General features: G+C 37.3%; 2 protein-coding genes across 4 annotated transcripts; both read right to left on the bottom strand.

Moving 5' to 3' along the window:
* Positions 327–8,007, bottom strand: LOC109210352 (protein EARLY-RESPONSIVE TO DEHYDRATION 7, chloroplastic-like). Its single transcript, XM_019373758.1, has 4 exons — positions 7,048–8,007; positions 1,674–1,840; positions 1,168–1,252; positions 327–835 (listed from the first exon to the last, which is right to left on the bottom strand). The coding sequence occupies exons 1-4, from the start codon at positions 7,992–7,994 to the stop codon at positions 646–648; spliced, it is 1,389 nt and encodes a 462-aa protein (XP_019229303.1). The 5' UTR covers positions 7,995–8,007; the 3' UTR covers positions 327–645.
* LOC109210333 (alpha-mannosidase) lies at positions 8,520–20,086 on the bottom strand. Of its 3 annotated transcripts, XM_019373737.1 has the most exons (29): positions 19,631–20,086; positions 19,469–19,552; positions 19,087–19,175; positions 18,832–19,006; positions 18,413–18,532; positions 18,247–18,330; positions 18,087–18,158; positions 17,839–17,952; positions 17,254–17,354; positions 17,077–17,170; positions 16,068–16,235; positions 15,872–15,958; positions 15,657–15,722; positions 15,513–15,569; positions 14,607–14,826; positions 14,330–14,463; positions 14,175–14,234; positions 14,020–14,079; positions 13,754–13,825; positions 12,962–13,009; positions 12,724–12,843; positions 12,046–12,111; positions 11,304–11,416; positions 11,121–11,205; positions 10,777–10,887; positions 10,568–10,663; positions 10,434–10,481; positions 9,087–9,155; positions 8,520–8,940 (listed from the first exon to the last, which is right to left on the bottom strand). In XM_019373737.1, exons 1-29 carry the CDS (start codon positions 19,847–19,849, stop codon positions 8,752–8,754), a joined length of 3,021 nt encoding a protein of 1,006 aa, XP_019229282.1. In that variant the 5' UTR covers positions 19,850–20,086; the 3' UTR covers positions 8,520–8,751. The 3 variants fall into 3 exon arrangements, with proteins under 3 accessions (XP_019229282.1, XP_019229285.1, XP_019229293.1); XM_019373740.1 differs by lacking the exons at positions 8,520–8,940; positions 9,087–9,155 and adding an exon at positions 9,227–9,729; XM_019373748.1 differs by lacking the exons at positions 8,520–8,940; positions 9,087–9,155 and adding an exon at positions 9,227–9,686.

Here is a 24,496-nt window from a genome sequence, read left to right as displayed (position 1 = left end):
CCAAAAATTTTAAAACTGGCATTGATAAATAATTTTTACAATGTAGTGAGTTCATGGTAAGAGACTAAAGTAAAACACGTGATTCTAGATCCACCTCTTCACACTAGTGCACCCATCCTCTTGAAATCCTGGATTCGCCTATGATCTTATGCACCTACCTTAGGGTCTAACTAAGAGATAATTTTATTAAATAGGAGTACCAGTATTTAGTGTCTATCTTTATTTTCCAGTTTAATGCTATGAACATATCTTGCTTTCAGAACAATATTCTCAGAGTCACAGGTAATGAATCTTAACAACAACAGTAGTAACAAAATGTGCAGAAAGGAATAAAAGAAGGGAGAATATTATTATATGTATGATTGCAACTAAATATACAGTCAATTACAAATCACATGTGTTTTTAGCCAATGAATAAAGCAACTATCAGAACAAGAATTGTTTTCTGGCGTCTATTGCCTCCCCTATGAAAACACATAAATGCTAGAGGGTGAAAAGAGGTGGATTGATGTGGAAATTCAATCTACATACTACAAAGGCTATAATCTTATCATTTATAATAACATATGCTTAACATATATGAAATCTGAAAACTCTACAAGAGGGCCTCAATTGACAGATTCTCCAGCAAAAAGACAAACAAGGTCAGTACTTTGAGCTCTTGGCCTTCTTAACAGTAGCAGCTTTAGCACTAGACTTAAGTTGGGTGGCGCGATTAAAGGAACTTTTGGGGTTAAGAGCCTTTCTGATCTTAAACACAGTCCATGCAGTCCCAACAGCATGCCCTGCCGCATCAAGCCCTTCGGTTGCCACTTTTGCTGCCTCTTCTCCATACCTACCAAACTCATTCACTTCTAAATTAACTTCAAAAGATCTAAGCAGCATATATTTATCTAACTGTAACATAGTGTGATTTCCATTAGTTGAGGATCTGTTGATGACACATGACAAAACAAGTTGCAATGTATTTTAATGGTAAGACTAGACTTAGGAAAAAAGGCATATAGCCAGGAGAAGTCATCACATACTGAAGCATAAGTGTCACCAAAGTTAAGGAGGGGGGAAACATTTTGCTTTTCCTCAATATTTTCTATGTTGTACATTTGAAAGATTTTCCAGTTTTCTTCAGCACTTAGTCCATGCATGTCTACACTAGTAGAGCTTTACCTGTGAGAAACAAGCTCAGTCGTCACAGTGGACGATGTTGACATCACATTTTTTCCAGCTACTTCAACAGCATCACATATTCTGCCTATAACAAAGACAAATATTAGGCTCCTGTCATAAGAAAATACTATATATATGTAGACAACAGACCGATTGCCATTTGCTACAGTAAATGCAAATGCCAAATGCAATGTGGAAAAAGAAACATCTTTGGAGTCTTGGTACAATGGGATTGGCACCATAAAGCAAGCCGTAGATATGGAAAAGTATGTAACCATTTATATCTTTCTTGGCAGACATGTCCTTGATGCTTCAATTTTTACATTCTCTAAAACTGTCTTATCTGATAAATGTGATAGCACAGAGACTATATGCTGCATTTAAGATATACATTCAATTCTTTCTGTCCTGAAGCGATATTAAAAATAAGTAAAAGTCGCTAAGAAGCAAATGGTATATGGACATACAATCAAATCGGTCAAGAAAAGGGAAGACTTTTGACTTACAAAATCCATCCAACGTAGCAAGGACCATCTCCCCTGGCAGCATGCTGAAGAACTTTTTTCCAACTATGGAATTACCAACTGAACTAGTGAAGAATCCTGAAACCTGGAGAACTCCAGAAAGGACTCCAATTGCCACTTTCTCAGTCATCTTAGTTACTCTCTTAACCCTGAAATAACACGCCCCAACATGAGTAAAAAGTTTATTAATGATTTACACGCCCCAACCTATAAAAGGAGAGCTCTTTCACTTCTTTCAAACACACCAACAAAGAGAGAAAGAAAGAGTGAGGCATCTCAGACAGGGTATAAGAAAATAGTCTGTGAGAAAAATAGAGAGTGTGAGCGATATTGTAGTGAGGTGGAATATCAAAAGAGGGTTATTTCTTTTGAGTGTTGTAGTGGTCTTTGTAGTATTTTACTCGGGCCTACAAAGTGTAAAATTCCTTACTATAGTGATATCAGTTGCTCCTCTCGGGGTCGTGGTTTTTCCCCTTATTCAGAAGGGTTTTCCACGTAAAAATCTTGGTGTCATTGTTACTCTTTTATTCTTGTTGATTACCGTATCTCACTGCTATATTATTATTCCGCTTTTATTACCGTGAATATTATTACTGTGGGGGATTTATTCCCAACAACTGGTATCAGAGCACAGGTTCTGCTCGTTCACAAAAATATTCTTCACTGTCGGTAGTACTATACTCGGTGAAACAAAAATGTCCGGAGTAAAGTACGAGGTAGAAAAGTTTAACGGAGATAGCGGTTTCTCAACATGGCAAAGAAGAATGAGGGATCTGCTTATCCAACAAGGATTACACAAGGTACTAGATGCTGATGCCAAAAAGCCTGATGCCATGAAAGCTGAGATTGGACTGACTTGGATGAAAGAGATGCTAGTGCAATCAGGTTGCACTTATCAGATGATGTGGTAAATAACATCATCGATGAAGACACCGCACGTGGCATTTGGACAAGGTTGGAAAGCCTATACATGTCCAAAACGCTGACAAATAAATTGTACCTGAAGAAGCAGTTATACGCCCTACATATGGGTGAAGGTACGAATTTTTTGTCACATTTAAATGTGTTTAACGGACTAATCACACAGCTCGCCAACCTCGGAGTGAAAATCGAGGAAGAAGATAAAGCCATCTTGCTATTGAACTCGTTGCCATCTTCGTATGATAATTTGGCAACAACCATCCTGCACGGTAAGACCACCATTGAGTTAAAAGATGTCACATCGGCTCTTCTACTCAATGAGAAGATGAGAAAGAAGCCTGAAAATCAAGGACAGGCTCTCATCACAGAAGGTAGAAGCAGGAGTTATCAAAGGAGTTCGAGAAACTATGATAGATCCGGAGCTCGTGGGAAGTCAAAGAACCGATCCAAATCAAGAGCCAGAAATTGCTACAATTGTGATCAACCAGGTCACTTCAAAAGAGATTGCCCAAACCCAAGGAAGGGCAAAGGTGAAACGAGTGGCCAGAAGAATGACGACAGCACAACCAGCGTGGTGCAAAACAATGATAATGTTGTCCTCTTTATAAATGAGGAAGAGGAACGCATGCACCTGTCAGGTCCAGAGTCGGAATGGGTGGTTGACACAGCGGCATCTTACCATGCAACACCAGTAAGAGATCTTTTTTGCTGATATGTAGCAGGTGATTTTGGACCTGTGAGAATGGGTAACACAAGTTACTCAAAGATTGCGGGGATTGGTGACATTTGTATCAAGACAAATGTCGGATGCACATTGGTTCTAAAGGACGTGCGACATGTACCTGATTTGCGGATGAACTTGATCTCGGGAATTGCTTTAGACCGAGATGGATACGAGAACTATTTTGCAAATCAAAAGTGGAGACTAACCAAGGGATCATTGGTGATTGCAAAGGGAGTTGCTCGTGGCACGTTGTACAGGACAAATGCAGAAATATGCCAAGGTGAATTGAATGCGGCACAAGATGAGATTTCTGCAGATTTGTGGCACAAAAGAATGGGTCATATGAGCGAGAAGGGATTGCAGATTCTTGCCAGGAAATCACTCATCTCTTTTGCCAAAGGTACAACAGTAAAACCTTGTGACTACTGTTTATTTGGTAAGCAACATAGAGTCTCATTTCAGACATCGTCTGAAAGAAAATTCAATATACTTGATTTAGTATATTCTGATGTCTGTGGTCCAATGGAAATTGAATCGATGGGTGGTAACAAATATTTTGTTACTTTTATTGATGATGCTTCACGTAAATTGTGGGTTTATATCTTGAAAACCAAAGATCAGGTGTTTCAAGTTTTCCAGAAGTTTCATGCTCTGGTGGAAAGAGAGACGGGTCGAAAGCTAAAGCGTCTCCGAAGTGACAATGGAGGTGAGTACACTTCAAGGGAATTTGAAGAGTACTGTTCAAGTCATGGGATCAGACATGAAAAGACAGTTCCTGGAACCCCACAGCACAATGACGTAGCCGAGAGGATGAACCGCACCATTGTTGAGAAGGTGAGAAGCATGCTCAGAATGGCTAAACTGCCTAAGTCATTCTGGGGTGAAACAGTTCAGACAGCCTGTTACCTGATCAATAGGAGTCCATCAGTTCCATTGGAGTTTGACATCCCAGAGAGAGTATGGACCAATAAGGAGATGTCCTACTCACATCTGAAGGTGTTCGGTTGCAGAGCTTTTGCACATGTACCAAAGGAGCAGAGAACAAAGTTGGATGATATTCATCGGATACGGAGATGAAGAGTTCGGGTACAGATTGTGGGATCCCATAAAGAAAAAGGTCATTAGAAGCAGAGATGTAATCTTCCGAGAAAGTGAAGTTGGAGCTGTAGATGATCAGTCAGAGAAGACAAAGAATGGTATAATCCCTAACCTTGTTACCATTCCTTATTCTTCTAACTATCCCACAAGTGCAGAAAGTACGACCGACGAGTTTTCCGAGCAGGGAGAGCAACCTGGTGAGGTTACTGAGCAGGGGGAGCAACTTGATGATGATGTCGAGCAAGTGGAGTATCCCACTCAGGAAGAAGAACAACCTCAACCTCTGAGGAGATCAGAGAGGCGAAGGGTAGAGTCATGCAGGTACCCTTCCACGGAGTATGTCCTCATCAGTGATGAGGGGGAGCCAGAAAGTCTTAAGGAGGTGCTGTCCCATCCAGAAAAGAACCAGTGGATGAAAGCTATGCAAGAAGAGATGGAATCTCTACAGAAAAATGGCACGTACAAGCTGGTTGAACTTCCAAAGGGTAAAAGACCACTCAAATGTAAATGGGTCTTTAAACTCAAGAAAGATGGAAATGGCAAGCTGGTTAGATACAAAGCTCGATTGGTGGTTAAAGGCTTCGAACAGAAGAAAGGTATTGATTTTGATGAAATTTTCTCACCTGTTGTCAAAATGACTTCTATTCGTACAATCTTGAGATTAGCAGCTAGCCTAGATCTTGAAGTGGAGCAGTTGGATGTGAAAACTGCATTTCTTCACGGAGATTTGGAAGAGGAGATCTATATGGAGCAGCCAGAAGGATTTGAAGTAGATGAAAGGAAACACATGGTGTGCAAACTGAATAAGAGTCTTTATGGGTTGAAGCAGGCACCAAGGCAGTGGTACAAGAAGTTTGACTCATTCATGAAAAGTTAAACTTACATAAAGACATATTCTGATCCATGTGTATACTTCAAAAGATTTTCTGATAACAACTTTATTATATTGTTGTTGTATGTGGATGATATGTTGATTGTAGGACAAGACAAGGAGCTGATTTCCAAGTTGAAGGGAGACTTATCTAAGTCCTTTGACATGAAGGACTTGGGCCCAGCACAACAAATTCTGGGAATGAAGATTGTTCGAGAACGAACAAGCAAAAAGTTGTGGCTGTCTCAGGAGAAGTACATGAACGTGTACTAGAACGCTTCAACATGAAGAATGCTAAGCCAGTCAGCACACCTCTTGCTAGTCATCTGAAGTTGAGCAAGAAGATGTGTCCTACAACAATGGAGGAAAAGGAAAGCATGACCAAAGTTCCTTATTCTTCTGCCGTCGGAAGTTTGATGTATGCTATGGTATGCACTAGACCTGATATTGCTCACGCAGTTGGTGTTGTCAGCAGGTTTCTTGAAACTCCTGGAAAAGAACACTGGGAAGCTGTCAAGTGGATACTCAGGTACCTGAGAGGTACCACAGGAGATTGTTTATGCTTTGGAGGATCTGATCCAGTCTTGAAAGGCTATGCAGATGCAGATATGGCAGGTGACAATGATAACAGAAAATTCACTACTGGATATTTGTTTACATTTTCAGGGGGAGCTATATCATGGCAGTCGAGGTTGCAGAAGTGTGTCGCACTCTCTACAACTGAAGCGGAGTACATTGCCGCTACAGAAGCTGGCAAGGAGATGATATGGCTGAAACGGTTCCTTCAAGAGCTTGGCTTGCAGCAGAAGGAGTATAATGTCTATTGTGACAGTCAAAGTGCAATAGACGTGAGCAAGAACTCCATGTACCATGCAAGGACCAAACATATCGATGTAAGATATCATTGGATCCGAGAAAAGGTAGAAAGTGAATCTCTGCAAGTCCTGAAGATCTCCACAAGTGAGAATCCTGCAGATATGTTGACCAAGGTGGTACCAAGAGACAAGTTCGAGTTGTGCAAAGAACTTGTCGGCATGCACTCAAACTAGAAACCCCGATGTTACCTCCTTCAGGTGAATGGGACTGGAGGGGGAGATTGTGGGGTCCATCCCATTTGGTAATAGGCATGTGCCTATGATTACTTTGGCCCCACGTTTGGAAATGAATGGAGGAGAATTGAAGCTCCTCCTGTATCATTCTTGGAGGCTACGTATTCCCTCCTATAAAAGGAGAGCTCTTTCACTTCTTTCAAACACACCAACAAAGAGAGAAAGAAAGAGTGAGGCATCTCAGACAGGGTATAAGAAACTAGTGTGTGAGAAAAATAGAGAGTGTGAGCGATATTGTAGTGAGGTGGAATATCAAAAGAGGGTTATTTCTTTTGAGTGTTGTAGTGGTCTTTGTAGTATTTTACTCGGGCCTACAAAGTGTAAAATTCCTTACTATAGTGATATCAGTTGCTCCTCTCGGGGTCGTGGTTTTTTCCCTTATTCAGAAAGGGTTTTCCACGTAAAAATCTTGGTGTCATTGTTACTCTTTTTTTCTTGTTGATTACCGTATCTCACTGCTATATTATTATTCCGCTTTTATTACCGTGAATATTATTACTGTGGGAGATTTATTCCCAACAAAAATTCTCCCATATTTTTTGCCTACTAGTCAATGTGGATAACAAAAAGAAAAGATTTCCCTTTGTATTTTGGCTACATTGTCCATCACAAGAATTCATCATAGTATCATACCTTTTGATCCTCCTCAATGTCTCAGGCCTAATCTCAGCCTTAGTCCCTGAAGTCATCCTCTGCTTTAAAACTTCATTTCCGCGCTTCAATCGTTCCATTGACACATCTCCACACCACAAAATCCCCTTGATCAGCTGCCCTGATCCTGCAGCAACTAACTTTGCAGCTGATCCACTGTATTCCTCCACATTGGGTGCCAACGTGGTCCAGTATTGAGCGCAACGTTCTTCCAACACTTCCTTCTTCTTTTCCGATTTCAAGTCAGCTGGAGACAACTCCCTTGCCACTGTTCCTCCCATAGCCAAGGCCGCCTTTTCCTCCACTTTCTGAACAGCAAATGTGCTGTAACTTTTCAAAATTGCATCCAACTCTTTCAACAATGCCTCCTGACCCTTGGAAGCAATCGTCAAACCATAATTCAGTGACTCGTTCACCTTTTCCTTATCTTTCTCTTTTTTACCCTTATCTTTCTTTTTCTTACCCTTTTCTTTCTCATCATCACTGGAATCCGAATCATCCTCTTTCATAGCTTGAAACGAGAAGAAGTAATGCGAATCATCTAATTTCACCGCGGCCAGGTCCTTAGTCAACGGCCATTGGATCTCGTCAGCCACACGAGCAAGGATAGCAACAGTATTTTTATCTTGCAGCAGACGAACCAGGGATAAATCTCCGGTGGCTAGCTCAACGGAGTAATGCTTATCGATCAAATGGATGAGGACACCAGGGATAACGAGAAGTGTTTCTTCGAGGGATTCAGGAGGGGCAGATGGAGCAGAAGGGATAGTTTGGTAATCATCGGGGATGAGTTTTTCTGCGAGGTCCTTTTCGTCTATGATTGGATAAAGATTGGGACGAGAAGAAGAGGTTGATTGGAGATTTGGATCATTTTGAATGACCTGTGGATACAATGAGGCTTTGTGTTGATTAGGGTTCTGAGAAGCCATTGAAGAGCTAGAAGAAAATGTTGAGGATGGAGGAAAAGAGAAGAAGAAGATGGATGTTTTGGAGGAATAGCAGGCGAACATGAAGAGACACGTGGCAGATTTGTTTGCATGAATAACTGCTATAACTGTCGGATTTCCCGCGCAAGTCCATTCGGATGTTTTTTTTTTCTTCTAATTTCGTTAGAAGCTAAACTTTTAATAAATTATAAATCATAATTTTTTAGACAAAAAATATTTGAAAAATTATTATCAAAAGAAAATTGTGTAAATCCAATAATAGAAGCAATATCATATAAAAATGGGACAAAGGAAGTAATGTTTTCTTTTCTTATCCCTCCATTGACATCCCATAGTCATAGAGTAAAAAAAAATTCCTAATTCAGCAAAAAAAAAAAAAAAATTCCTTCTGGTCTTAGCACTCATTTTATGTTTTGGACAAAGAATTGGGTATTTCTTATTGGAAAATAAATCATTAAATAGTTAATTGACAGAAGAGAACGCTGTAGAATTGATATGTAGAGGAAATCAAGGTCCAAGGATATGATCCATTTGATCATCTTTATTGGCAGAGAGGTACAATCAGTAGCGGGGGGTCAAAAACATTTTACTCCAATATTATTTTTCTGACTATACATTTGCTTTGTTTGGCAGACATCAAGTTTATTATTATGAATAACTTTGACTAAAAAGAACTATTAGTGGCTCCATGGAGCAGTTCTTTTTAACTTCTTGGGTAGAAAATTAAGCAATTTTCTACTCAAAATTTCACAATGAAAGTCCGTATCTCCATTGGACCAAGCTCGACTACAAGACTAGACATGTCTACTGGACCCCCTCTAACTGGTGCAGGCTCACTGCCAGTGTCGTGTTCGATATTCCAACTCATCTTCTTCATCTCATTCTTGCCTTGATTCGCCGATAAGCTTGTTTCCTTGATTGCCTTTATCTGAATACAGCGCAAAAGATGTGTCATTTCATAACCTCTAACAAGATGAGCGGACTGTCCGGACTAATATCTCTTAATATGCATAAGTTAATCAACACACACAGAGAGAAGTTCCCAATATCAGTATGATTTTAAAGCTGTTATACCGTTTTTCCAGCAAACATCTTTTTCAGTTGAACTTTGGTTATTGTTGAATACTCAGCATCTTCACCAGCCTATCCACATCCACAACACATATAAAAGCAAAAGGGCAAGTAGTGATATCAGTTAGCAAGGGACAGGCATAGAGGTCCAACATATAATGATGTCATGTATCACACTCTCAATTTTACAGTTTCTGTTTCAGACTTCAAATAAATGCAAGGAGTTCTTGATTTTTCATAGGCAGAATACATAGGCAGGCCCTTAAACTTGGCAATATTTTTCACTTGAACACTTAAACTAATGATAGTACCTATTGAACACTTGAAGTGAACACAAATTGTGTCAATTGGACACAAACTGCTGACATGGCATGGTGTATGTAACACACCACTATTAAGGTGCGTGAGAGGCATTATCTTCTCTCTTTTTTATCAATTTTTTCTCCAATCTCCTTCTTCCTCCTTCCTATTTCCACCATAGTCGCTGCTCTGCCACTGTGCAACCACCTCTACCTTTCCGCGTCGCCACCACGACACCACCGTGAACCCCAAGCCAAAATCTAATTCCACTCTTTCACTTCCATCACTTCTCAGTCTGCACTACTATGGATTCCACTTACAAAAATCATCAAACGGTCTCAAATAACTCGCCAACACAAACAAAAAAAATCCATCAGTTCAACACAAAAAATTCATATTATTAGATTTGAAGAAAAAAAAGGCATGAAGAAGGAGATGGGTTTTCACTGAAAATTTGAGCTTTGGGTTTTTGTTCCTATGAGGTCCTGATGGTGAACAGTTCCCTTAAAAAATATTGTTGGATTCAAATAATCAATTTTTTTATGCTTGAATTTGTATACACTCAGATTTATAATCAATGTTATCAATGGGAAAAGCACAGAAAAGTATAGAAGTCTACTGAAAAATGGGGGAAGAACGGGTTTAAGCGAGAATCGGGGTTGTCAACAATTCTCTTTGCTTTTCTTATTTTTCGAATTTGTTTTTTTTAACGTGCTCTCTTCTCAATGGTTTTGCTTGCCACCTCAAGAGCAAGTGATTTACACGCCATTTTGTTTGTAGGGAGCTGCAAAACTTGTGTCTAATTGACATAATTTGTGTTCACTACAAGTGTTCAATAGGTACTATCATAAGTTTAAGTGTTCAATTGAAAAATATTGACAAGATTAAGGGGCTGCCTATGTATTCTGCCTTTTTCATAAGTAAAGTTGCTGTTTCTTTGTCAAAGTACAGCTGAAACAAGGAAATGAGATAAGACATTCATCAACTTCTTATTCATCTATAATGTATATGCTCATGTCTGTTTAAGAAGAACAGGTAGTTTATTTTTACCTCAAATAGATGAGCCAAACGGAGAAGTACACCTCCATTATCCAACTCCTAGAGAGAAAAGAAAAGTATAAATGACTTCATTAATTCATCAAAGGAAGGAATCACTCTAATCACTGCAAGATCACTTCAATAACCTGGAGAGTAATCAATGCAACATTAGGAGGCAGACTATAATTGGGATTCATGATGGTGGCTTTGGTTAAATGAGAAGCTCTCCATTCTTCCTGATTCTGCAAGATCAAGTCGTGCAATTTCCAGACATCAAGCAGTAATGTTGATCATTTAATTTCAAGAAATATGGGGTCTGCAGTATTTGGTCCTCTTCATAATATGTTGAAATTACCTCATGTCCAAAAGCTAAAACAAGAGGTGAATAAATTTCTTGGCCAGTTGTTCTGCGCCAACGTGAACCATCATCGTTTTTATGAATGCCCAGATAGTAATTCCCTCGAACCTGGCCAAGTGATACGACAAGAGAGCAGTTGAAAAGAAGAATTCAAGCCAGAGGTTGCTACATTTTATATTTCAGAAGGACAAATTCCTTAATTAGCTGTTTAGGTGCATCCAAGTCAACCGTGGTTTCCGGATTATCTGATTTAGAGTTGTTTTGCATATTCAGGAAATTTCACTGAATAAGTAAAAAAAACTATAGAGGCCTACTGCTTTGGAATGCCATAATAAACATACCGTAAGTCCCTCAGATGCAGTCCCCACACAGACAGTCTCATCAAGGGCTTCACCCACTCCTCTAGCATCATCATAGAGCAAGCGCCTGGTTAAAAGTAAAAACCATTAACATTGCCAACAATTATATTAAGCAAAATATATTTATAAACAAATTAAAAGAAAAAACTTCAAATCCTATTGAACCTATGCAGCATGAGTTCTATTTCTCCATCATTAATGCTGGCTCCACCTGTTGCACGATCCACCAAAATAGACAACTCTGATTTGTTATCTGTTATGTACATTCCAAGATTCACCTGAAAAAAGAAAATAAGTAGACTACTTCTGAGGAAGAAAAAATATTAACAATAGGCAAGAACTCAAAATAGCCCAAAAAATGTGCAACCATACCTTAAAGTACAAATTATTAAGGGCATATCTAATTATCCCATTTCATTCACATCTGGAAAAGAAGAGTTATATATTGGATTCTCAAGGAAAATGCAACTGATTAGACCATCTCATTCACATCTGGAAATTTTCTACTGTATGAACTAGCAAATGGCGCTCACATATTATATATGAAAAAGTACATAAGCTGATCGAGAGAAAACTTAGGCCTTGTTTTCACAAGTAAAAGGAACATCTATTAACTCCAACATTATTTAAGCACATTCTGGTTTTACCTTTCTTCTGAAGATGGTGCTTATTCAACTTTTCATCAAAACGAACAAAAAAAAGCGATAGAAGCAACAGATGATTTCAAAACAGATAGTGTGGACTTGAGCGTGATGCATCATTTTCAATCTCAACTCAACATTAGTCACAAATTGAGTTGAACTAAGTCCATTGTAATTGATAATCAACAAAATTTTAGATAAGACTTCACCAAGTTTGATAAAAGAATTGCAATTCAATTCAAGAACATCTGTGTCCTGAAACTAACTGGATAATAGTTCCCTGCAACAGGTTGAGTAACTTGGAGGTCCCAATCAGCTCTGTAATCTCTAACCTGATAAGCAAACAAATTATCACTCAACTTAGCTGTTAAACAAACACAAAATTTGAGGTCAATAGAATAAGAGATGAAGTCCAGTTTTAATCTTAAGATGTAGGATTAAAATCCTGGTAATCATTTTCCTAGTTGATAAATTGCCTAAATAAAAATGACTAAGAACATTGCTATTCCAAGAAACACTTATATCGAGGAAATAGAATATCTAGAAAAGCACAGTCAGCAAGATAGCCAACATCAAAGGATTATCAGTTTTAGATTGAATAGATGGGAATACAACTAAGAGAACTCCTTTGCATTTTTTTTACTGAAAATGCACTTTTTTTGCAGGTATGAGGATTTTAAACATTTTATTTATTTATTAGAGTATTATTTTATAGTATTTCTTGTGTAAGATGAAGTAACTTTGTCTATGAAAGTGTCAGACATCAAGATGTAAAAGACAGTAAGCGTGACTATAGAAGGAGAAAAAGTGTATTGACAAGATATATGCACGCAGAAAAAAGAGATTATATTACTGAAAAACACAAGAAAAAAGAGCATTTTTATGTCTCCTTCAGTTTTCTAGAGCTTTACTGTACTTAAAGAGGAATGAAATGTCAAACTTACTCTTTTAAGAAAGTCCCTCCCATTAGAGTCAGTGTAGAACACTTTATCAGTAGCCATATTTGCTGTCATTCTGGTAATGACCTCTTTTCCAACACTATCTTCTGTCGGTATGGGACCAATCTTCAATTAAAGAAGCATATCAGATATACAGTATTAGACTACCCTTCAATGTGAAATGACACACTTGAAGTTCGAGAGAAGAACAGACTGAGGCAAGAAAAGGGCGGAGTTGACTTACAGTGAATTCAAACTCAACATGTTCTTTGTCTTTGTAAATCCTAATTACCTGAAACATTGACATATCAAGACATAATACAAACCAATGCATACAGTTTATAACACAACAAATTGGAAAAAATAGTAGAAATGGCATGAAGGTGCAGAGATGCCCCCTTTTTTTTTTACCTGCCATGTCATTTTATCTGATACCATCCAATCTCAGTGTTTCACCCTAGTTTGTACTCAATTCAAACTTTTTATTTGTAAAGAGATCAATCTTCCCATATGTTAAGAGGCACATTGGTTGCGAGTGTAGGTTGTAGCTTCTTTATATAAAATTTGGACAATCCTCACCGCATGAGCTATGATTTGGGGTTCAATTAGGGCCAAGATCGATTATTTTAACACCATAAAAATATTAGGAGGAGTCTAATTGTAATAATCAGCATTAGTTGGGCATATACATTTACAGCACCTTTTTAAAAAAATCTTATAAGTGAATAGGGTGACCGAACTTTCAGAACTTTATCTAGTTGTAACTTAAAACTTTATTCCCTGAAACAGATAATGCCCTTTATTAATACATCTTAAATAGGTATTACTAGTCTTGAAATGCTGATTGCGCATGTATTGAGATTTCTTTAGGATGCCATTTTACTTCAGTGAAAAGGCTGATTAAAGAACTATGTGCAAACAAAAAGCAGTAGTAAACATAGCACGGACAGATAACAAAATGGATTTTGAAGTAAGAGTTTAAACTCTATGCTGTCTAGGATAAGAATGAGTTTGGTCAAGGAACCATGCACCACACCTGAGATATCCATGAGTTGAATTGCTGGTGAATTTCATCGACGAGGGGTCCACGAATAACCTTTATTGGAACCTGATAGCAAAGAGCAAATTAGTCGCTGCTATGAAGAAAATTTGATAACGTGCGAGATTATTGTATCAAAACTTTAGCATCCTGCAAGTACATAGAGGAACCGATTGATTTAGCAAGAGATGATGAAGCATACTTTCTCTTATCATTTTGAAGTTGTTAAATAACAGGAATTGAAGAGAGAAAAGGTTACTCACTGATCTTGCAACTATAACTGGGGGTGACCCATCCGGTCTGAAAATGTAGGCACCAGAATTCTGCAATGGTAGACAATTAACATTCAGATTTATTGTATCCCCTTTAATAATGCGCTCTAACATTTAATTATACATACAAGAACATCAGCAAGTACCTGATCTGACTTCTGAGTTGAGCCGTACCAAAGATAGCTTTGTTGTACAGGTATATCAACCTGATAGAAGTCATTTGAATTAGTAAGATCGTAACACCAACATAATGCATGCAACATATGTGCCGTGTTGACATTCTGATATATTAAGAACTTACCCCTGTTTTAGAATTATATAGACGTTTAAGTTGTCCGGAATTTGAGGAAAAGGACGCCTTTAAGTTCCCTGGTCCAATTTCAACAGTTTCGTTCAGTGGAATCTCCATCTTTGAGACATAGCCAGTGGAGCTCCCTGTACAATTTCAGCAAACAGATGAAGGATGACTTTGTGATCATTTTACTTTTTGAAAACAGGCAATGCCTTCTGATCTTTGAGTCATCTATAGAGCACATTAGTGATGAAAAAAGACACGGAGAAAGAGCATTTGGTAATACCCTTCTGCGATGCTTTAGAAACAAAATAAGTGTTCCAGCCAAGAGGCGGCACTGACACTCGAAAGATGAGCCAATATTTGGGAGCTTGTTTGGGTGATATTCCTAGATACGCCTCAACATAGAACTTTCTCAGGTTGCTGGTAATATTATCCAACTCTATAAATTGTGCTTCAACCAGATTTCCAGCGGAATCTTGTACAATAAGATTAGCATCATTGACCTGTTAAAGCAAATACAATTGGATACCCATCAACAACCCAAAAGGCAGAAGAGAAAGAAAATGCTGATTTTTGTTTTTTGTTTTTCATTTTGCGGTGCTTGAGTGCTTAAGTGATTCCACACGTAATCCGGTCTATTTCTTCCAAAATTATGGACCGATATAGTTCAATGGATCTAACTTGACAAACAATTATTGTTTTGATTTCCTATTCATTCTCATTGGCTGACTCTTTCTGTAATTTCTGATTACTCAAAATCAGCATGGACATGAATTTTATCTAAGTACACAGCCATCTAACAAGGTAACTACTCAATATGTAATTCTTCCTTCACTAATCAGAATGTTTAGTGAGTTTCTTCAACAGGCTATTCAGTAGCCACAGTGATTTGTAAGTTACCAGTAAGCATACTGATAAAAGCTAAAATTCAAAAAAAATCTGATTACTTGAAGTGGACATGGTTTTGGATATTAGAATGGAAAATTCAATACAAATATGTGGTATAGGGAACCTTAAAAAGGATGGTTGGATATATGGTCATCACACCGATCAAGAATATACATAGCATGCAGTTGCTAACCAGCTATTGTATTAAAGAGGCCATATTCATATACAACTACCTATATTCAGGTCCTAGTAATCATAAACGGAGAAAAGGAAAGAAAAACAGAAAGGATTATTCATTCACCGGGATCTTGATGATATCAGTTCGATTCCATCCAAGAGGATTGTATGCCACAATAACCTGAAAGTGGGAGCATTGGTTTAAAGACAGTTTTCCCGGCATACTCATAATGTATGAATCAGGTTAATAGGTAGAAGGAAAAATTACCAAATTCTTCCCCTCAGTAATATCTTTTTCAGTTGGTGGACAATAACTTATATTGAGCAGTCGACACTGTTTATGAAATGAAAGAAAATGGAAAAGAAGGATGTGTCAGATAGGACCTCCTAGTGACATAAGAGTTCATGCCTGATTTCCAGCTTCCGCTGAAGCTTCTTTCTTTTAGGGATAATGAAAGGAAGCTCAAGTAACTGAAAATTCACCTGGTTGAATAATGATGAAGTGGTAGAACATGGACCTGTTGTGGAATTAACCAGGCATGATAGAGCAGAATTGACCACAGCTTCTGACTGAAAAATCGGGCATATGAAAAGAACTGAGAATATAACATAGCCAAAAAAAATCTGAAATTAAAGTTTAAGGAAAAAGATTTGAGTTCAAAGAATAAGAGGAGCCCACCTCAGTAGCTCCAATAGTCAAGCGTTTTGCATAGTCATTAGTTGTATGCTGTTTTGCAGTACCAGTCACAGCATCATGGTGCTGTGTAACACCCAGAGCATCTCCTAAGCTAAAAGTGTTGAAGCCCTCTGATTTCCTCCCAGTTAAGAACTCAAGCTGGCGAGCAGCCTATCAGAGACAAATCCAAGATTTAAGTTTGATGAGTTCAACTTTTATGTTCGCGCCGCGGAACCCATTGCTCTTTGCAATTATGGAAAAACTTTAATATTTGATGAAACTTAGTACTTTCGCGTATATATCTGTGCTCCCACGAAAAATGTTGGGTTCAATTCAACCTGTTGAATCCATACTGCATCTGTATATGCAGCATGTTTTGCTTCAAATCAGTTCTAACGTCAATTTGTATGACTTCATCCTAATTGAAGTGAAATAAGGGACCACAAAGAATCCAATCTTTTCAAGATTAAGAACATTTACCAATCATTGTATACAGTGAATTACGACCTTAACTAGGATATCCACATAAGTTTCTCACAGAAACTGGTGGATATTAGGACAAGAACAAGATTATTTCAACTTGGAGGTCATAGTTGCACAATTTCTTATACTACATTCAGGTTCTTTGTGAGATAACTGCATGAGTGCACAAGTCTGTAACCACTAACCATCATTTCAGTGCCAGTAAAAGGGTAAAAGGGAAGCGTGGTGCACAAAGCATCCCACGTTCACGCAGGGTTCGGGTAAGGGTCGCACCCAAGGGTGTGATGCAGACAACCTACTCTAATGCAAGCATTAGTGGCTGGATGGCTGCTTCCACGGTTTGAAGCTGTGACCTACATGCACCTTTTGGATTTCAGTGCCAGTACTATGTGAATAACACCGGATACTGAAACCCAACAATAACAACTGCGCCTCAATCCAAATCAAGTTCGGGTGAGTTATATAAGGGGAATATGAAAGCTATAATATGCAACCGTGGAACCTGAATAAAGAAATTAAGCTGGCTCACCAGATAATATCCACTTAGCATACGAACATATCGCTTAAAAGCTGGTCGACTGGTAAAGAAACCAGTCCAATAAGAATTTGCACCATCTGCATATCTGAAATTAGTTATAGAGGTCAGATGAACTTATAAAATGTTCAAGATAAACCAAAAGCCAGAGAATATCAAGCAAGTGCTCACGGAAAATAATCATCAGTTTTTAGAGGCCAGGATTCATTGGTGGCGTGTTTTGCATCTACATAAATTGATGGAGTAGAGTACAATGCATTAACTCGACCATCCTGTTAAAAAATAACTAAAAGCAAGTGAGTCTTCTTTCTAGATTCTCTATGATTTTGCAAATATCCGAAGTGTAAAAACATCAGCATCTACGATAAGTAAACTGATATCTGGTTGCCAGGGGAGGCAGAATGTACTACATCCATAAGACTAATTAGAAGTCTAATATTACCTGACTATCACATTCTAGGTAATTTGCTTACTTGACATTCAACTTAAAGCAGCAGGCCTCGTAAAAAAATACGTATAACTTCACTGAAACTATAGTAAATCTAACTTCATGAAGCCCTCTAGCTAGCCGATAAATATACTGGACAAAGAGTAAAGACCAAAAAAGCTGGCTAAGAATCTTGTTTTGGATTAAGACTTGCCTCTTTCGAATAAAGTTGTTAGAATATTGAAGCAACCACTCTTAAAGTTGAAGAAACATGTCTATAGATTTTGTCAAGGATTTTATTATCTATTTCTGAAGAGCATGAATTATACCTTGTTGACGTAGTGAATTAATTTATCCATTTCCTTGAACCAAGACTCAGCATATTGGTACTGAAAGTCATCTCCCATGGTCCACATGATGTGATTTGTACGTGTCACATTTGCCTGCATATCACATGATCCAGGTTATCATCGATTGCATCAAATCACATGAAAACCTATTTCCTTCGCCACTTATTATGGTTCTATGAGAAATACTTGTTATGATAACTGAAAAGAACTGCAATTTAGGGGTGTACTTGAGTGATTGTGGCATTGATAAAGTCATTAACGCGTATGTCAACATTGAAATCAAAGATAAAAGGATCATCCTGCAATTCATATGGAAAATATATGAAATTAGTTCTCCCTTTATAAAGCACACCATAAGACAGACTAATTCTTGCATTCTGATAGAACCTGGACTGGAACAAAATCATCGTCCACTTCAAAATGGAAACCATTCGGTGGACTATAATGTACAGGAAATGCATTGGTAAATATCTGCAAATCACCCACATATCGTGTAACCACAACGAACAATTATATAAAATATATGGACAAAGCTCAAGAATGCTTCATGAACCTGGGAAGAAGAACCAAATGTTTTAGAAGCACGCCATATAACCTCAAGAGATTTATCCCCCTTACGTTTTGCTCTGTCTTGATAATCAATACGCGCAAAATGAACAGAATCAAATCCTACCTTTGAAAGTTATCGGGGAGAAGTGAAAGAAGGATCAATATTTAGTGTCAGACTAGGATGATAAACTTCAAAATACATAATTTTACTAAGAATTTAAGTATACACTAACAGTATAAAGGTTTATTTCACCATCAGTAGTGTTGTTTAACAAGTGATACCAATTCAGTTATCATTTTTGTCAAGTATCCATTAATGTACCTTATAAGTGACTTGATTGTATAAATATCATCATGCATAGAACTTAAACTCTAAACTACATCTTCAGAACGCTCTCTAGCAATGCTAAGAAGCTTAAATACCTCAGCCCCAAGAAGGTAAGCTTGAACAGCAGAGTGGCCAAATGGATCGATTTGCCATCCTGCACGAGGAGTGATATTGAATTCATTCTTTATCAGTTGATGGCCTAGTGTTGTTTGGTCAATCATATCAATGTAATGGCAAGTTGCTTCATCGTGCATACACCAACCACCATTTCTGTTTCAGTTTTTTCTTTTTTATCAAAAACCACCAAAGAACAGAAAAATTAAAAGTTCATTATATTGCGAGCTACATACATGAATTCCAGCTGACCAGAAGCTACAAGATTTCTCACTTCTTCTTGAATTTCTGGGCTTTGCCGTATCCACCACCGATGGAAAAATGCCTACAGTAGGATTTTACTTTTACTAACCTTATCAAAGGGGTAGCCCGGTGCACAAAGCATCCCGCATTCAAGCAGGGTCCGGGGAAGGACCGCACCCCAAGGGGTGTGATGTAGATAGCCTACCCTAATGCAAGCATTAGTAGCTGCTTCCACGACTTGAACACGTGACCTATAGGCAACACAAAAACAACTTTACCGTTGCTCCAAGGGCCCTTCACTAACCTTATCAAAGAGATTTTAAAAAGAATATATAATGCACTTATGACTAAGAAATGAAAATAAAACAGCTTTACCATTTCAGCAAAGACAAACTTCCTATTAGGGTCACGTCGTAATGACATAACAACAGAGTCCAGCACATTTTCAACACAGGCACCCTGCATCAACAATCATTTTTATTAGCAGCTATACATAAAAACATAATTTCCAATTTCTACATAAGAAAGATGTATGACCTGAATGGTATTATTTGAGCCAACATAGTATTGATCAATAGTCTTTAACCAGCCAACATCATCGTGTGAATGAGGAACCAAATGAACATTCAATTTACCTTCTACAATTCCACGCCCAGTATTGTACTTTACGTACCCATTTACACCAATGCTTCCAAAAGCACAAACTATATAGAAAATGAACATCAGAACTGAAGCTGGAGCACTAAAAGTTCCCATTTTGAAACCCAACTATGGTTTCTCTTAGAATTACGATCAACTAAGTTTACTCTTACATTTATTGGAAGACTTTAAAATTCAGGAATTGTCAACAAGCAAAAGTCTAGTAATATTTGACAAAACTGCATTGGTTTCTCCCACCAGCCGTCCTATAACATTTGGAATTTCTGGGGATATTGGATTTCACGTGCAAGTAAATATGATACTCCCTCCCGTCTATGTTTTCACACAAATTAAGAAATCCACCTTTTAACATTAATTAGCAATGGAATTGACCATATTAACCTTTACTATCTCACATAAACACTCCTAACACATATTCCAACACTATTTACTCCAAGGACAATGTAGGAAAAAAAATAATTAATACATTCTTAAAATCTGGAAAAATCACTTATTTTGGACCACAAGAAAAAGGCCAAAAAATCACTTATTTTGGACCGGAGGAACGAACTATATTTTGCTTTTGGCTGTCTTTATTGCTTAACTTTATGGATGCTTTATTAATAATTCCTATGTGAGTCGTGTTTGATTCCCATAAAAAAAGAAAAATAAAGATGAAAAGGTCGAGTACTAATAGCCCGTTTGGCCAAGCTGCAAAAATCAGGTTATTTTGAGAAGTGTTTTTTTTCAAAAGTGTTTTTCTCAAAAATACTTTTGGTGAGAAGCAGTTTGTGTTTGGCTAATTAATTTGAAAAGCACTTCTGAGCAGCAATTAGTGTTTGACCAAACTTTAAAAAACTACTTCTAAGTGTATTTTTTTCAAAAGTGCTTCTAAAAAAAATGCTTTTGGAGAGAAGCTACTTTTTTCTGCTTCTCCTCAAAAGCATTTTTTTTCCTTCCAAAAGCTTGACCAAATACCTCAATTTTTGGCCAAAAATACTTTTGACAAAAAAAAAAAGCACTTTTAGCCGAACATGCTATAATTGGGGTTGCGTAAATAAATAGGTATGAATTTGATGGGCTAGCGAAGGAAATCAACACTAGGGACAACATCTCTATAGCACGTAAAGTAAATTAATCAGAAATGAAAAAGAAGAACTCTGTCAAACAAGAATTTTTTAAGTAAATGGTTTATCCATTGGCCGTCCTAATGTCCTATCAACAAAATATAATGGAGAAAGGCTTATCTGTTTATTTATTTGTTTTATTTTGTCGGAGTTATTGATCAGTTAATAGGAAAATATTCTGCTTTGACATTTTTTCACCTTAGTTCTTTGAATTGTGTGCTCATATTGTATTTTGTTGTGTTGATATTTTAAATAGTAGGATAATATTTGTTATGGTTGTTATTTAAAATGTATATTATTAAATTTATTATATTACGTGATATTGGAAAAACTCTTTTTATTTAACAAATGCATTTGGTGTGATAGGATTGTTATTTATTATTTTACCTTTTACCTTAATCTTTCATTTTTAACTCCATCTTTTACCCGATTTTTTTTCCATCATATTTTAAGCAGTACATTTTAATCAGTGCTGGTAATCATATTTTGTTTTAATCATATTTAACTACTACTACTTTTTATGTTCTCTTTCTCGCCACTTTCTTGTCACTAATCACTTTATTTTTCTTTTTTCTTTTTTTAGTTTTCAGTTGTTTCTACATCATACATACATACATATTTAGCAACCATTCCTCATTGATACTACTTTTTTCGCCGCTATATACAAATAATCATCCTTCTAGAAACTTTTCAATCTTGTCTTTTACTATCATATTTTATTTTTTATTTTCTTTTAGTCTTCAATTATTGGTAAGTCTAATACTTACTGTACACTCTAACCAAATATTCCTTAATCCAATTAATAATACTATAAAACGATACATTTCACCACAATCCAAACAAACTTTAGAGTACCTCTTGAACCAATAAAATAATGCAATGGGAAGGCCTATTTTTTTTTTTCACTTAATGGAGGTCTGAACTTAATCATTCCGATCTCAGACATTAAACGCCTTTGTTTTTAAAGTCTGAATCATAATTATTCAGATCTTAATCATTAAGTGTGTTTGTTTTTTTTACTTCACAACCACTTAATGGGCCTGAATAGGTCTGTATGGTTAAGATCTATAACATAGACTTAATTTCTTTAAGATGCTATCACATATTCATTATTAACTGCCGCCACCGCCTACCATTATCAACTACCACCACACTCAACCACCACACCACCACCACCTCCACCACCATCACACCACCATCATCCTCAATCATAGCCGCCACCATTATCGACCATCACCACCTGCTATCCCCACCACTCCGACCACCATCATTCTCACCCACAATCAACACTCATCCATCTCAACTACCACAACTGACCACCCCATCACCATCAACAACCACAGCCGGCACTGCCTATCATAATAACCTACCACCACCCACCCACCACCTTCCTCAGTCACAACTACTACTACCACCCCCAATTATTAACTATAACCACCCACCACCACCATCCTCAACCATAATCGCCACCACTACCAATCACTACTAGCTACTAGCATGAACCACCATCATCAACCAAAACTACCACCAACCACCACCTCTAGTCGGCATTCACCCGTTAGCCATTACCACTAACAACTATCATATTTAAATTTTTTTATATATTTTATTGATAGAATATTAGATTAGTTAGTATTTCATTTGAATTTTATGTTTGTTAATTTTCAAGTAAAGATAAATTTTATACATTCAGATTATACAAATTAAACAGTCTTAATTATTTCTATCTAGATCTTAATACACATCTTAATATATTCAGATGTATATTCAAATTCAAATATCTTAATCTTAATATACATCTTGATATTCAAATGTGTATTCAGATTAAAACATCTCTATCATAGTCGTTCAGCGTTCCTGTCAGAAATTAGGCATTTGCCATTTCATGACCAACAATACGGAATAGTGATATTGATCACTATGTAATCTAATACTAATATAGACTTTTTGAGGAAAAATCTAAAGAAGTTGAGAGAATAGTGAAAAGTCCACACTTGGTCATTCTCCTGGATCATGTGTATATCAGTGGAACTGTGTAAGAGCAATAATGTTGCTCAAAATGGAAAAGGAAGCAATATCAAGTAGTTACAACTGAAATCCATCAAATGTATTTGAAAGAACAAAAAAGGAAAAAAGATCAGATAGTTACAATTTCAACCAACTAAGATTGAAGGAAAGAAGACCCAAATATGATTTTGGTCAATTTTCACTCATGATACGTTAAATTCTGAAATTGATTTGAGCACTAGATCCATTTTCTTAAGATAGTACCAGAGATAGAGTCTCTATTATTTGTTGGCCCCTTGTCCACATTTCAAATATTATAATATATTATTTATACTTCAAATTAGGGGCGGACCTATATAGAGGAGAGGGAGTAGTACGCTAAAATTTCATGTATGCACTGGTATTTCACTAGTATTTTATATAAGAAACGTATATGTTTACCCTAAAATCGGATAACAATTGAATTTATACATGGTTTAAGGATACGTGATATAAATCGGTAAATATTAAGAGAATATATTAATATTGAAACTGACTATAAAAGAATAAATGTAAACCACATGAATGAATAGCCTTGGCCCTCAAGTTCAATCACCCTTGAACCAAGGATGTTTCAATTGACATATGAACATAGTAACAAGATAATAAAATCTAGAAAATGACAGTATATAGCTTTATGTTGCGTAAAAAATGATGTCTTTTACAAATGATCAGACCCTATTTATATAGTAGGGGAGTCCTACTCGTGATACAGTTCTATATGAGGTAAGAAATCTCATTAGCTAATTAACTGACATCTTCTTGATACGTGCCGGGATTTCCGCCGTGATCCTCGACCGATTGCAGATATTTTGGCTTTCCGTTTTTTGGCTCGGTTAGTCACCCTCGATCTTGCTCGGTCTCGATCTTGCTCGATGTCACGCCCCCGAACCTGGGGAGACGTGGCAGGCACTCGGTGCCGTACTGGCCCGAGCGAACCACTCTGTAACTCATTTGTTTTTCTTCTATAACTATCATGAGCCAATATGACCACAACTCATAATGTATAACTATAAGAGGGCAAATACTGTATCAATGAACCATCGTTCTTAAAACATGATTACATATGTGCCGTCAAGGCCTCTGACATACTACACAAAATGAACCTCTGTCTACAAAGCCTCTAAGATTATCTAACATCAAACGGGACAGGGTACCGGCCTACCTATAAGTCCGCAGCAAAACTCTGACACGATGACTTATAGACACGACTGCACTCCAAATGATGTGGAGTCTTACCGATGATTCGCTGAATGCTAACATTGTCTACTATGAGGGCTCGTCAAACTGATTATCTATACCTGCAGGCATGAATTCAGCGTCCATAACAAAAAAGACGTCAATACGAATAACGTACCGAGTATGTAAGGGAGAACTGAAACATAACCATAATTCAACATTAATTAAGGACACATAAAAATCAACCTGAAACTCTGTATATGCATACTTACTATACTTATATATATAATGCTTCTCTTTGAGACTATTATCCATATCTTATGATGCATCACTGCCCAACTAATCAGTGGTAACTGCCCGACCGACCGTCACGGTGGTAAATGTATGACTGCCCAAGCGGTGGTAAATAGTG

Source organism: Nicotiana attenuata, chromosome 2, assembly GCF_001879085.1.
Source record: "Nicotiana attenuata strain UT chromosome 2, NIATTr2, whole genome shotgun sequence".
In the NCBI taxonomy this organism is placed as follows: Eukaryota; Viridiplantae; Streptophyta; class Magnoliopsida; order Solanales; family Solanaceae; genus Nicotiana; species Nicotiana attenuata.
The sequence above is the reverse complement of the archived record's forward strand: the minus strand, read 5'-3'. Positions and strand labels throughout refer to the sequence as shown.